Raw genomic sequence first — 14,100 nt, 5'->3', positions numbered from 1 at the left:
TTCATCAGACTGATTCCCGGGATGGTGGGACTGACCTATCAAGAAAGACTGGATCAACTGGGCTTGTATTCACTGGAGTTCAGAAGAATGAGAGGGGACCTTATAGAAACGTTTAAAATTCTGACGGGTTTAGACAGGTTAGATGCAGGAAGAATGTTCCCAATGTTGGGCAAGTCCAGAACCAGGGGTCACAGTCTAAGGATAAGGGATAAGCCATTTAGGACCGAGATGAGGAGAAACTTCTTCACCCAGAGAGTGGTGAACCTGTGGAATTCTCTACCACAGAAAGTAGTTGAGGCCAATTCACTAAATATATTCAAAAGGGAGTTAGATGAAGTCCTTACTACTAGGGGGATCAAGGGGTATGGCGAGAAAGAAGGAAGGGGGTACTGAAGTTGCATGTTCAGCCATGAACTCATTGAATGGCGGTGCAGGCTAGAAGGGCTGAATGGCCTACTCCTGCACCTATTTTCTATGTCTCTATGTCTATGTCTCTATTGATTCTAAACCCTCCAGTTATTGAAAACGTTCTGTTTCTATCGACTCTGTTCCATCCTTTCATCATTTTAAACTCCTTCTATCAAGTCACCCTTTAATCTCCTCTGTTCTAACAAAAACAGCCGCAATTTTCCAAGTTTTTCTTTGTATTTATATTTCCTCACGCGAGGCAGCATCCTCGTGAACCTGTGTGTATCCTCGCTAATGCCTCAACATCCTTCTGATAACGTGGAGCCCCAAACTGAAAATAGTACCACACAGATTCTGATGAAGGGTCATCTACCCAAAACGTTAACTCTGTTTCTCTCTCCACAGATGCTGCCTGACCCGCTGAGATTTCCAGCATTCTGTTTTTATTTCAGATTCCAGCATCCGCAGTATTTTGCTTTTGTGCCACACAGCTGTTGCAATATTTTTATTTTATTGGGTGGATGTTATGGATTTGTTTGTTGAATATCGTGGTGTTTTCTATTTGTGGGGGGGGGTCGGGGGGGATTTGTGCCTGAGCTGGTGGGGAAGTCTGAAACCATATTGTGCGCAGGGAGGATGGGGAAATCATCCGGCCGTATATTTACAGAACTGGATTAATAGAAAAATAAAGAAGCAGAGCTATTTTCTGGCTCTTGAGACTGGAAATGTGTCGGTGAATGTCCATGACTGAAATATCAGTATCCATAATGCAGAAGTGACGAAACATCATTAGAAAAAAATAATTACATAAAATTTGTCTTCAGAAGCTTCCAGCCCGGAAGGTCCCTTGTTTGTGATGAGTTTGTTGACAGTGTGGGAGAGTATACCTGGTCTCAGTGTCTGCGATAGGAAAGAGAAAGTCACCAGGGGACCAGCTCCTATTCAACATCCAGGAACCCCTGCCGGGTCAGTGTGTGTGGTTACAAGGAAAGGGCAGGATCAGTCTCAGCTGTGAAATCCTCCACAGCTGGAAACTTGCTGGCACTCATTGTCAAGACTGACACATCAATAATGGCCACTTGGGTTAGGTACCCGACGATGATCAGTGCCTCTGGAACCGTACCCCAGTGATGGGAGTCAATGCCTTCAAGAGCTGGGGGAAGGAGATAAACTTGGAAAAAACAAATGCTTTCAGACACAATATATGTCCAAACATGAGTACACTAATTAGATTAGGTATCCATTATTCAGCATATAAACTATCTGAATTTCGTAATTATATTACCATCTTGTCTCACTCCCCATCCATATATTCATTAATGCTTTATAAATCGCTGGAACCCCTCCCAGATGTGCATTACTCACTGTTTACTGCAATTTGTGAAACTATTTCAAACTCAGTTGTGTTCATTTTAAACAGAATTTAATGGGTTGTTACACACTTTAGTTTACAAAAATATACAACTTTTCAGAGAACTTTCTCTGTGATCTTCATTTTAGTTAATCAGCATCCAGCCTAGAGGTGATACATAACTCTTCTTAGGCTTCTGATCCAACAATCAAATTGGCCCCAAGACCACTCATTTGGCAGATTAAGCCCTCAGTCAATTAGAGACTCTTCTCGTTTTAAGTCGCACATGACAGAGATTCTACAGCAGAGCAAAGCACATCAAATCATCCTTCAGATGATTTATTTCATAGTACACCGCTGATTTTTACTGTTCTGGGAATTCATGGTATTAATCTATATTTAATCTCTGTTTAATGACTGTGGATAAAAACTTTATGAAATTGGCAAGTGAAATATTTGGGGAAAAATGGAGCGATCATGAGAAACCTGCAATTAAAGTTGCTAACAAGCTTGACTCTGCATTCAGGTAAAGTGCCACGGGAACAAAATTAAACACATTTCAGAGAACGATCAAAGCGATAATCCTGCACGGAGTTGCTGCCGATGTAACATCTTGTTAGATTCTCCTACCCATGCTCACTGCTAATGAGGCTCCGCTGCCAGGAAAGTCTTTTGAAACTAGCCCGAAAGAATGGGGAGGACTAACAGATTAGGGAGGGGAGAATAGTTTTGAGGACACACAATCCAGAGCACAGATACAAATACACAAAAGATTGTAACCTCCTGCTGGTGACGTGCTCGAAAAATCACAGAAAGCTGCTGGGTTCCTGCTCAGTTACTGAGCTGTTTGCAAAGGTACCTGCCCATAATGAAGGAAAATTGCCTCTGCAAGCTGTCCAGAGATGTTTCAACAGGCGACTGAGGCATCGTTCAGCAGGATTAACACTTTCATCTCATTTGCTGTTGAACTGCAACAGCAGCATGACACGGCTGCCCAATTTCACTACATTGCAGGATTTACCAACGTACAGGGGTTATTAATGGCATGCATGTAGGCCCCTTGGCACAATGCAATGGCCTATTTGAACAGAAGGGGATTTGAGTCCATCAATGTGCAGCTGGTCAGTGACCAGGAACACTGGATCATTACATTCACTTCCTCGGCAGCAATCACAACACTGTCAGTTTAAACCATCTGTGTCAGGCTTACTTCAACTGAGGGTAGACCACATGGATAGTTCCTCAGAGACTATAATCGTCAGACAAAACTAACAACCCTTCCAGTGGTCACAGACAAAAGAAGGACGCAGAAACGACAAGGCCCTTCAATGGCCAGGATCGCTATGGAACACACCAATGGGATCTTGGAGCAGTGCTTCATACGCCTTGACAGATTAGGGGTGCCTTACAGTATAGCCCATCAAGGGTTCCAGGATCATTGACATCTGCTACATACCATACAACACTGCAACACAAACAGACCTAACCATGGAGGAACAGACCATCCCTCAAGAGCAGGATGCAGACACTGATCAAGGGGATCAGGTGTGAGGGGATGAACGGCCTACTCCTGTTCCTATGTTGCTATGATGGCACTGCAGAAATATCTTGCAAGGTATTTTGGATACCCTCAAGTGACACCTGCAATTTAATCAGGTGAACCAGGCACGGATCCCAAAGACAGTTGGGTAATTGCCTGAACCACCCTTTAAGGAACTCTGTCCACATGCACGGAGAAAGTGGCTCCAAGCAACACTACACTAGCTCCACTGAGCCAATGCCCTTTCTTTGCCGCACTGCTAACCTCTTTTAGAGAAGGTGAGAATAGAGGACACACAACATCAAAGAACGCTGCACAATGGAGGGAATGTTGAGAGAATGAGCAGGTTCAAATTCACAGGGGCCGAAATTGCCCCGCGTCCCAATTGGAGGCGGTAACCTTCCGGGCTGGGACTTTTAGCACCTGGCCCGGAGGTCACGCCCCCGATGCGGAATTGGGCCGTGCACACCTGCAAGGAAGCGGAGTGCTGTCTCCAGCGCTCTGGTTCCTTGGAGGGTTGCTCCTGGGGTGGGAATTTGGCGCTGAGTCCAGCACAGCGCTCAGGAGGCCAGCGCTACGCGGAGCATCCGCACGCCCCTCCCCTTCAGTTAAAGGGAAGGGCCGCTGCGCACTCTCTGCAGGCTCTTTAGCGGCCAGCCACTGGGCCCCCAGGGACGCAATCGACCGGGTCAGCGGCCTGCCACCCATAACCAAGTGCTGGGCTGCATGATGGCGGCCCGGTCAATGCGAGGGCCGCCATTGTTGGGCCGATGCAAGAGTCGGCTGACAAACTAAAATGGCAGCCCGAGGCGCTAAAGGCCTCTCCTTTAAGAGGCGCCCCGCCCGCGGATATCCGCCAGCTTTGGCCCCCTGGGCAATTTCCCCCACGGGTCGCAAAGGGGTCAGCACGGGACAGTGAGGGGTCGACGGCAAGGCGATGATGTCATTGCTGTGCGTGCGCCGGCCTGGTGCTACCAGCACGACACTCCCAGAAACCTCCAGGGCAATTTCTCGGGAGGTGCAATCACTCCCCCTCGCCCGGGCCAAAAGCCCCGTTAGCGTCCCCCGGAGGTGCTAACGGGGTTAAAAAAAAGGGGCAATTTCGACTCCACAGTTCCTTACAAAGTGAATCTCTAACCTCAGCCTTGCTGTGTTCTGGAGATGCCGACTGGCGCGAAGGATCAGAAGGTGATCTTAGTGCAATGACTTCACCTTTTGTGATAGTATACAGAACTCAGTGCCTTCTATTGTACACATACAAGTCCAACATATTCAAGACCTTACCTTGATTGCAGAGGGAACCGGTGAAGCCCGACAAGCACTCACAGTGACCTGTGACGTGATGACACGGCCCATTACTGTGCACGCATTGGGGACAAGCTTGGTTGCAATGATGGCCATAAAATCCAGGAGAACAGACTGAAAGAAAACAGAAATAGCTCACACAGTAAAATAAAATACTCAGGACGAAGATCAAAAACATGTTCAATATTTTTTCGTTTTAAAATACTGAGTCAAAAAATGATCAAATGCTGGAAAATGCACTTGCAAAAATTAAGTCAGTCAATTTCGTTTGAAGGCTGATTCCCAATCAGACGCTCCTGGCTGGAAATTACTCAGCACCCCAATTGGGGAGGGTGGTGTGTTAACCGATTCGGGGCAGGACTGGCCCTGGCCATGAAATTGTGGTTAGCGTCCCTCACAGGAAGTGGAATGCAAACTCGCGTGCTCCACTTCCTGTTGGGGCGGATCCTGGGACGCTACTGGGGCGCGTTTGTCAGTGCTACGTGGCTGCTCTGCGTCGCGCTAATGCGTTTCAATGCCCCTGCACACTCTGTTTGGCCTCTGATGGCCTCCATTGGGCCACCAGAGTGGTGTGATGCCGAGGCCGCAGCCCACCACCCAAAATGGACGTCAGGCTGCACAATGGCGGCCCGGGCCATGCAACAGAAGAAGTCATCGCGCCGACCGGTGAGTCGGCCAAACCGTTAAGATGGCGGCACGGGGCGCTCCCCACCTCCCCTTTAACTTCCGCCAGCAAGCGGATGTCGGCCCGGTTCGTGACCCACGAGGCTGGCGCTGACACCCGCTCACGGCAGCCTTGTGGGGTGCAGGACAATACCCTCACGGGGCGGGAAGCGGTCGCTGGTTGTGCAGCGGCCCAGGGAGCTACTGGCTGGGCGAGGCGTTACCGTGGCAGCGCCTTCGCTATCTTGCGGGAGCCGGTAGCACGCCCCCGGGCGAAAATTGTTTTGCAACCCGTTCGCGCCCCCCCGGGCCGCTGCGCTAGTGTACAGGCGGTGCAAAAAGGGGCAATTTCAACCCCAAGGTTCTTGGGCAATGCTGGACTAGAAATTGCAGGTCTGCAGTGTCTGCTTTTCTGTTGATTAATGTAAATGGACAGAAATCACAGGCAGAGGGATTATAATTCCCTGACCAGGTTTGCCTGGGAGTGCCGTTCTGGCTCAGTGATAGCACTCTCACCTCTGAGCCACAAGGTTGTGGGTTCAAGGCCCACTCCAGGTTTTGAGCATAAAATCTAGGCTGACACTCCCAGTGCAATACTGAAGGAGCGATGCAGTAGGAGGTGCCGTCTTTTGGATGACACGTTAAACCAAGGCCTCGTCTGCCCTCTCAGGTGGATGCAAAAGATCCCATGGCACTATTCGAGGGAGAGTAAGGAATTCATCCCGGTGTCCTGGCCAATACTTATTGTTTATTCACCACCATCAATAATGGATTAATACTTGTAAGTTATCTTATTGTTGATTGTGGGGCCTTGCTGTGTGCAAATTGGCTGCCGTGTTTGACGTGAAAAGTACTATATAAATGCAAGTTTGTTCCTCCTTTCTATGATGTCACAACAGTGCGATTTCATCCTCCATGTTTTTGAGATGACTCCTAAAGCAGAAAAGTACTTCTTGGGAAGAACTTTGTTCCGGTTATTGGTGCCTGTATAGACGGGCCAGCCCACACTTTGATATGTGTGCGCACTAGGTCCGTGCAGCAGAGCTGGTCTCCAGTCATCTTGGTTAATCCTTGCCACTGGACCAAGACCTAGCTCTGTCAAGCCCGTGTGGTGGCTGGTGTGCAATGGTCACCCCACGTTAAAAAAATCCACGTACAGGCATCTTCCACCCTTCAGGATGTAGTTCGGGATCTGGAATATCAGGTCCTTCATTGAAACACCTGTGAACTTTTTGACGTGGAAGCAAGTCATCCTTGATTTGAAGGACTGCCGATGAGACTCTATCATCAATTCTGATTCAGCATCTGCTACACACAAAACACTATTCTATTAGGTGGTAGAAAAGGATTTAAAGTAGTGGTCTATGTAATTTGTGACTTGAAAACACAATTTGTTTATAACCTTGTAGTAACTCCCAGGTATATATTATTGGGGCTTGAGAAGTTAACAGGTTAACAGGTTAACAGTTAATAGGTTCACACTATGTTGACAACAACAACTTGCATTTATATGGTGTCTTTAACGTAATAAAAATGCTTGACAGGAGCATAATTAAATTTGACACCGAGACACATATTAGGACAGGTTGGTCAAAGAGGTAGGTTATAAGGAGCGATGATAAAGGAGGAGAGTGAGGTAGAGAGGCGGAGAGGTTTAGGGAGGGAATTCCAGAGCTTAGGGCCTAGATGGCTGAAAGCGCGGCCACCGATGGTGAAGTGATTAAAATTGGGGATGCGCAAGACGACAGAATTGCCCATTCCTAAGCTGGCATTTGTGAGGGAGAATGCCTCTACCGTCTTGCCAAGGATAATACGTGGAGAGCGAGTGAGCGAAGGAGAAAAGATGTTTAAAAACCCATAGAAATCCCACTAGGTTAGGCTTTATACTTACTCCTCTGGCACGTGGCTCCTCGATAGCCAGGAGCACACTCACAAGTTCCATCCTCGGGTGAGCAGGAACCCCCATTGACACAGTTACAAGAAATGGAGCAGTTAGGGCCCCAACGCCCCTGCAAGCACACATTGTCACAACGAATGCCTGCGAAAGGAAACAGAACAAACACAAGAAGCACATTTATAGAACTGGTCAAGACAGAGACTGTAGCCCAGGGTCCGGAGAGGGTGGGTAGTCTCATTTCCACCGAGGGTGGGGGAGTGAAACCTGCTGATGCCGGGATTCTTCCCCATTTGTTGTAGCCGTTTAAATTCCAGTGGGGGGAACGTGCGTGGATTTTTCACTGCTCTCTCTTCCCCACCCCCCCAACCATGTCTAGGACAGTTTAGCCTATCTCAAGAATTCTGCCCTTTGTGCCCTCAAAGGCCCCAAACTTTTACTGGGGAAAGATAATCAATCCCAGCAGCGACTGATTCTTTCCCAAAGAAGACCGCTTGCTCCATTGGAATCAGATGAGGTGAAGAAGAGAGAATATCCTTTGGGCCTTGCTGTTTGCCATTGCTTTGGTGTGGCACCACTCAGATATTCCAGTTTGTGATTCTGGGCACTGCCACTGATGTGGTCCCCCCCTTGCAATTCAATTGACCCATTGTCCAGGATTCAGCACAGGGTTTCCACCTTGGGACGAGGGTGCTAACAGCTTACTACCAGCAGCTGACAGAGGGTAGGGATCTCTCCAACCAGTAAATGGACGCTGGGTTTCAAAGAGTGAAATAGCTTACTAACTCCCCATCTTCGACATAATTTGAATGGCTGGAGGAAAGGGGAAAGGGCCTTTTTTATTTAATTAAAAAACAAAGTAGTATGCACTCTGGTTGACCATATGACACAGGCGACAATATGGATATAAGGCAGCAGTTACTTCTTCTTCCTGTGACCACCATGTTCTGACCCTTTGGCAGTAACCCATTTCAGCAAGTATACATGGCAGCAGGGATATCGCTTTACCTGTTAGTAGTTGCGGCAAATTAAAAATCTGTAGTAAAACATATTGGCCGTGAATTTCCAGAGCTAAACTTCGTGTTTCTGTGGCTCTTCCAGCAGTTACTGCGGATTAGCAGGAGAACCCGGTGGGAATCCACCCCACTGTTCTAGACAAATGTGACGCCACACTGCAGAGCATGCTGCCCGATGCCACCTGCCCAATACCAGTAGCGTGACACCCCATGCCATTGTGTTGGCAACCTGCCAAGGGCTCAATGAATGCTGGCGGGTAACTCACCAATCTGGGGAGTGGGAAATTCATTGGCGCCATAGCTGAGCCGAACCAGAATAAACCTGTAAAGGAGGGTGAGGGACGAAAGCACTCAAGGGGCCAGCAACTGGTCACAATCCTGCTCCTCTTGGCCCCACAATGGATTATTTTGTGTTTGGCCTCCAGTCATCCCTATAAGGATCGCTGCTTGGACCAATCAGGGCCTGGTAACATGAATGCTCTGCTGAGACTGAAAAATAGAAATGTAGTCCCATAACCGTCATAAGACCTAACTCGAATAATGAAGTGAGCTCCTGCATATTTTAGGAGGGACTGCTGATCCCCTAATTACTGGCTCACCTGAATATTGAATTGGCGGTAGCCTCGGCTGGGTAAGGAGCAAGCAATTTCTTTTGTTTAATTTTGAACTGCCGACCACCCCATTTTCCAGCATAAATAGGGCGGGTGGTAGTTAAAAATTGTCACTCATGTATTTGTAGAACGAAGGGCAGAGTGCAGCAGCATGTGCACATACTGATTCAAAACCAAGACCAACTGGTTTGGGCAATGTTGCATATGCAGACTATGGATGTACTCTCTGTGTAGTCACTGTGTGGTTGCATAAGATGGTGACTTGTTTACCTGATGTACTGTCAATAAGGTTTACACTGTGTACATACATGCTGGCACCACTAGAGGGTGCAACTGGTGGAGACCGGAGTTTCCTGCCCTGGTGGCAGAGTCCAGTATAAAAGGCTGCACACCATACTTGTGCCTTACTCTGGAGTTTGGAATAAAGGACCAAGGTCACTACAGTTTGAGTACAACACATTGCCTCATGGAGTCATTCATAAGTACATCACAGACATAATAGGCAGTATTTGAATTTTGCCACCTGATCACTGGGCTCCTGAAGGTTCACAGGGCCATTATGCCCATTCCTTGGACTGGGAGGTCGCTGACCTCTGCTATATGCTTCCCCATGATGCCACTGCGGAGAACACCATTGTTCATGAGTCCGATTGGCCTGGGATGCCCCCTATAAACATTTTTGTGACTCTAAATTGGAGATGGTACAGTGTAGTCATGAAAGTCTAAAATCAATTAAATTAGATGTAATGAAATTCCTTTAAAAAAAAAACGATTGCATAAGGGAGAAAAATATACATCAACTTCTCTGTCTATTAGTTTTTGATGTAATGGTTTTCCTTTGACTAGTTTAATGAGCTCAAAAATTAAATAAAATAATGAAGAGCTTGCATTTCTGATCTTTAACATTGTGCAGCCCGAGTCTGATTATTTATTCAGTCTGAAATAATCATTAGTCATAGAGATTAGTCAGTTTCATTTGGTCAATAATCATTAGTCATGGAGATTGGTCAGTTTCATTTGGTTTCACAGAACGGGCAAAACACACACAGCAAAAGGCATTTTCACACAGAGATAGAGAGAAAAAATCAAAGGGTGAGACACACAGCGAGGACAGTTTCATAGTCTTTTTCATCTCTCAGGCCTTGGGTTGAAAGCTACTCCAGACTGATGGGATGAAAGTCTTTTCTGTCTGAAAGGGTCTTAAGTGAATTGTATCTCAGATGTCAATAGACAGGATCCACAGCATAAAACTGCCATAATTTGGAATTAAGGAAACATCATTCAGATAGGCAGCAAGAATGGGGGCATTCGGAGTTTCAGCTTAAAGCACATTGTTGAGGCAGAACAGAAGCAACTTTATCAATATTTATATCTCTGCTATAGCTGGCCTGGGGGTGCCTGATGCTGGCACGTGATGCAATCATTTCCCATTCCTGAGCACCGAGGAGCACAAAACAATTCACCATTCTAGATACAGAGTGGCAGAGCAAGTCCCCTTATTCCCATCATGTGGGAAGTGTCTGTGCTCGTCCAGAAAGCTCTCTGGCATTACAGAGGAACATATAAAGATAACTCCCTCCCAAAAAATGTCTCTATGTACAATATTTAAAAAATTATTTCCGACCTCCTTTACCCCTCCTGAAATATGCCCATGTCACCGAGCTTCCTGGTTGATAGGATGAGGAGAGGCTCAATTTACCAATGCCTTATTTAGCCAGATGCTAAGGTGTTAGGCAAGGAAGTGGAGTTGAGGCCAGGATCAGATCAGCCATGATCTTATTGAATGGCGGAGCAGGCTCAAGGGGTCAAATGGCCGACTCCTGCTCCTATTTCTTATGTTCTTATGCTGAAGGCACCCTGGGATCATTCCTATTATTATTCCCTTCCTGTGATGAAGTACCTGACCTGATTTCTTATGACAGCACAGCAGAGAAAGGGAACTCAAATATGAGGAATCCTCAGTGCAAACCCATTACCTTACCACTCTAGGAAACATTTCGCTTTTATTTTACATTAATATAAAAAATATCAGATCTGAACCACATTTCTAGACTCCGCACATGCTGCCCAATCTACACATTTTGAATCACTGATGATGTCACATAGTTACAGATGAGGCAGGTCCCAACTTTCCCTCATTACAGAATCTAATTATATTCAACTTGAATTCTGCCCCCAAACAAACCTCGGACCACCTACCACCAAGGGCGCTACCCAGCGCCGAGCCTGCAGCCAACACCTCGCTATAGGCAATTAGGCCCATATAACAGTGCCTGGTCTCCAGTCGTCCTGGACCCTCTTGCCACTGGACCAAGACCTCGCTCAGCTAAGCCAGTGTGGTAGCTGGCGTGCAACGATCACCCCACGTTAAAAGAAATCACGCACAGGCACCTTCCACTCCTCTAACATGAAGTTCGGGACCTGGAACGTCAGGACCCTCATGGACAACCCCAACATCGACAGACCGGTACGCCGCACCGCCATAATTGCCCGGGAACTTAGACGCTTTGATATCGACACCACAGCCCGAAGCGAGACCCAGCGGGCAGGGGAAGGCCAGCTCAAAGAACAAGATGGAGGTTACACCTTCTTCTGGAAAGGGAGACCAGAGGCAGAACGCCGCCTCCATGGAGTCGGCTTCGCCATGAAAAACGAGCTGGTCGACCGCCTCAAAGACTTCCCCTGCGGGACTAACGAACGCCTCATGTCCTTCGACTCACCCTATCCCAGAACCAGTGCGCCACAGTCATCAGTGCTTACGCCCCAACACTCGATGCAACAGATGAGGCCAAAGAGGGTTTTTACTCCAACCTCGAAAAATCCCTGACCTGCATCCCCATGGGCGACAAACTGATCCTCCTCGGCGACTTTAATGCCAGGGTCGGCAGGGACATAGACCTCTGGGGAGGCGTGATTGGCAGAGAGGGGGTAGGGAAAGCCAACTCCAGTGGAACCCTACTCCTGACAAAATGTCTAGAGTATGAACTTGTCATCACCAACACCTTGTTCCACCAGAGGGACAAATATAAGACATCGTGGCAACACCCTCGCTCCAAGCACTGGCACCTGCTTGACTACGTCATCGTCCGAGCCAGGGATCGCAAGGATGTGCGCATCACCCGTGCCATGACAGGAGTTGACGACTGCTGGACGGACCACCGCCTAATCAGATCCATTATTGACATCAACATAGCCCCAAAGCGAAGGGGGCAACAGAAGCAGTGTCGCAAAAACATCAATGCCGGGGAACATAAGGACCCAGCTAAGAGAGCCCTTTACAGTCAGCGCCTCACAGCTAACCTTGATGACCCCGAGACGCAGAATGCCCACAACGTCTGGTCTGCCCTCCAGGCCTCCATAACCAGTCTCTGCAAGGAGACGCTCGGTCACTCAACCAGGAACCACCAGGACTGGTTTGATGAGAATGATCAGGAGATTCAAGAACTAATAGGCGGCATGCGCAGGGCATTTCTGAGCCTTAAACAGCAACCCAACTCGGGAGCAGCAAAGCATCAATACAGACGGCTAAAGGCTAAGGTCCAACAAAAAACTCGGGACCTAAAGAACAGGTGGTGGATGGAGAAAGCGCAGGAGATACAGCAGCTGGCCAACAGCCATGATTGCGAGGATTCCTCATTGCAGTCAAGGCCACATACAAGCCAAACTCCCAAGACCCCACCCCACTCCTGGCCAAGAACAGGGAAACACTCATCAAGGGCACCGAGGCAGTCAGGGCCCGCTGGAAGGAACACTTCGAAGATCTCCTCAACCGAGACTCTGCCTTTGACTCACGTGTTCTCGACTCCATTCCGCAGCATGCTACCCGCCACCACCTCAGTGAGACCCCAACACTGCACGAGGTAGAAAAGGCCATAAGACAGCTAAAAAACAATAAGGCTATGGGAACGGATGGAATCCCTGCTGAGGCATTGAAGTATGGCGGAGAGGCACTACTGGCACGAATACATCTGGAGGGAGGAGAGCATGCCGGGAGATCTTAGAGATGCAGTGATCGTGACCATCTTTAAAAAAGGGGACAAGTCCGACTGCGGCAACTACAGAGGAATACATCTAGAAGGAGGAGAGCATGCCGGCAGATTTTAGAGATGCAGTGATTGTGACCATCTTTAAAAAAGGGGACAAGTCCAACTGCAGCAACTACAGAGGAATCTTCCTGCTATCAACCACTGGGAAAGTCGTGGCTGAGGAGCTCCTCCCGGAGTCGCTGTGCGGATTTCGTCCCTTCCGGGGCACAACGGACATGATTTTTGCAGCGCGACAGCTGCAGGAAAAATGCAGGGAACAGCGCCAGCCCTTATACATGGCCTTCTTCGACCTTACAAAGGCCTTTGACACTGTCAACCGCGAGGGTCTATGGAGCATCCTCCCCCATTTCGGATGCCCTCAAAAGTTCGTCACCATACTCTGCCTGCTCCACGACAACATGCAAGCCGTGATCCTTACCAACGGATCTATCACAGACCCAATTCATGTCCGGACCGGGGTCAAGCAGGGCTGCATCATCGCCCCAACCCTCTGCTCAATCTTCCTCACTGGCATGCTCCACCTCACAGTTGATAAGCTCCCCACTGGAGTGGAGCTAAACTACAGAACCAGTGCGAAGCTGTTCAACCTTCGCCATCGCCAGGCCAGGTGCAAGATAACACCAACCTCTGTCGTCGAGCTACAGTACGCGGATGATGCACACACAGAGGCTAAACTCCAGGAATAGTCGACGTATTTACCGAGGTGTATGAAAGCATGGGCCTTATGCTAAACATTAGTAAGACAAAAGGTCCTACACCAGCCTGTCCTCGCCGCGCAGTACTGCCCCCCCCCAAACATCAAGATCCAAGGCGTGGCCCTGGACAACGTGGACCACTTCCCATATCTCGGGAGCCTCCTATCAACAAGAGCAGGCATTGATGATGAGATCCAACACCGCCTCCAGTGCGCCAATGCAGCCTTCGGCCGCCTGAGGAAAAGAGTGTTTGAAGACCAGTCCCTAAAGACTGTCACCAAGCTCCTGGTCTACAGGGCCGCAGTAATAGCCGCCCTCCTGTATGGCTCAGAAACATGAACCATGTACAGCAGACACCTTAAGTCGCTGGAGAAATACCACCGCAAGATCCTGCAAATCCCCTGGGAGGACAGACACACTAAAATTAGTGTCCTCGTCCAGGCCAACATCCCCAGCATTGAAGCACTGACCACACTTGATCAACTCCGCCATATAGTTCGCATGTGAGACACGAGACTCCCAAAGCAAGCGCTCTACTCGGAACTTGTCCACGGCAAACGAGCCAAAGGCA

General features: G+C 48.4%; 1 protein-coding gene across 1 annotated transcript in view; it reads right to left on the bottom strand.

Annotated features, from left to right (window-relative positions):
- Positions 1-14,100, bottom strand: part of megf11 (multiple EGF-like-domains 11) — a 341,293-nt gene that overhangs the window by 53,343 nt on the left and 273,850 nt on the right. The window contains exons 13-14 of the mRNA XM_070859342.1: positions 7,159-7,305; positions 4,584-4,718 (exon numbers count right to left, since the gene is read on the bottom strand). Coding sequence (XP_070715443.1) covers positions 4,584-4,718; positions 7,159-7,305 — 282 coding nt within the window. The remainder of the gene's footprint in view (positions 1-4,583; positions 4,719-7,158; positions 7,306-14,100) is intronic.

This window comes from Pristiophorus japonicus, chromosome 17 (genome assembly GCF_044704955.1).
Source record: "Pristiophorus japonicus isolate sPriJap1 chromosome 17, sPriJap1.hap1, whole genome shotgun sequence".
Taxonomy (NCBI): domain Eukaryota; kingdom Metazoa; phylum Chordata; class Chondrichthyes; family Pristiophoridae; genus Pristiophorus; species Pristiophorus japonicus.
Note: the sequence above shows the minus strand (reverse complement) of the source record. Positions and strands in the feature narration are given on the sequence as shown.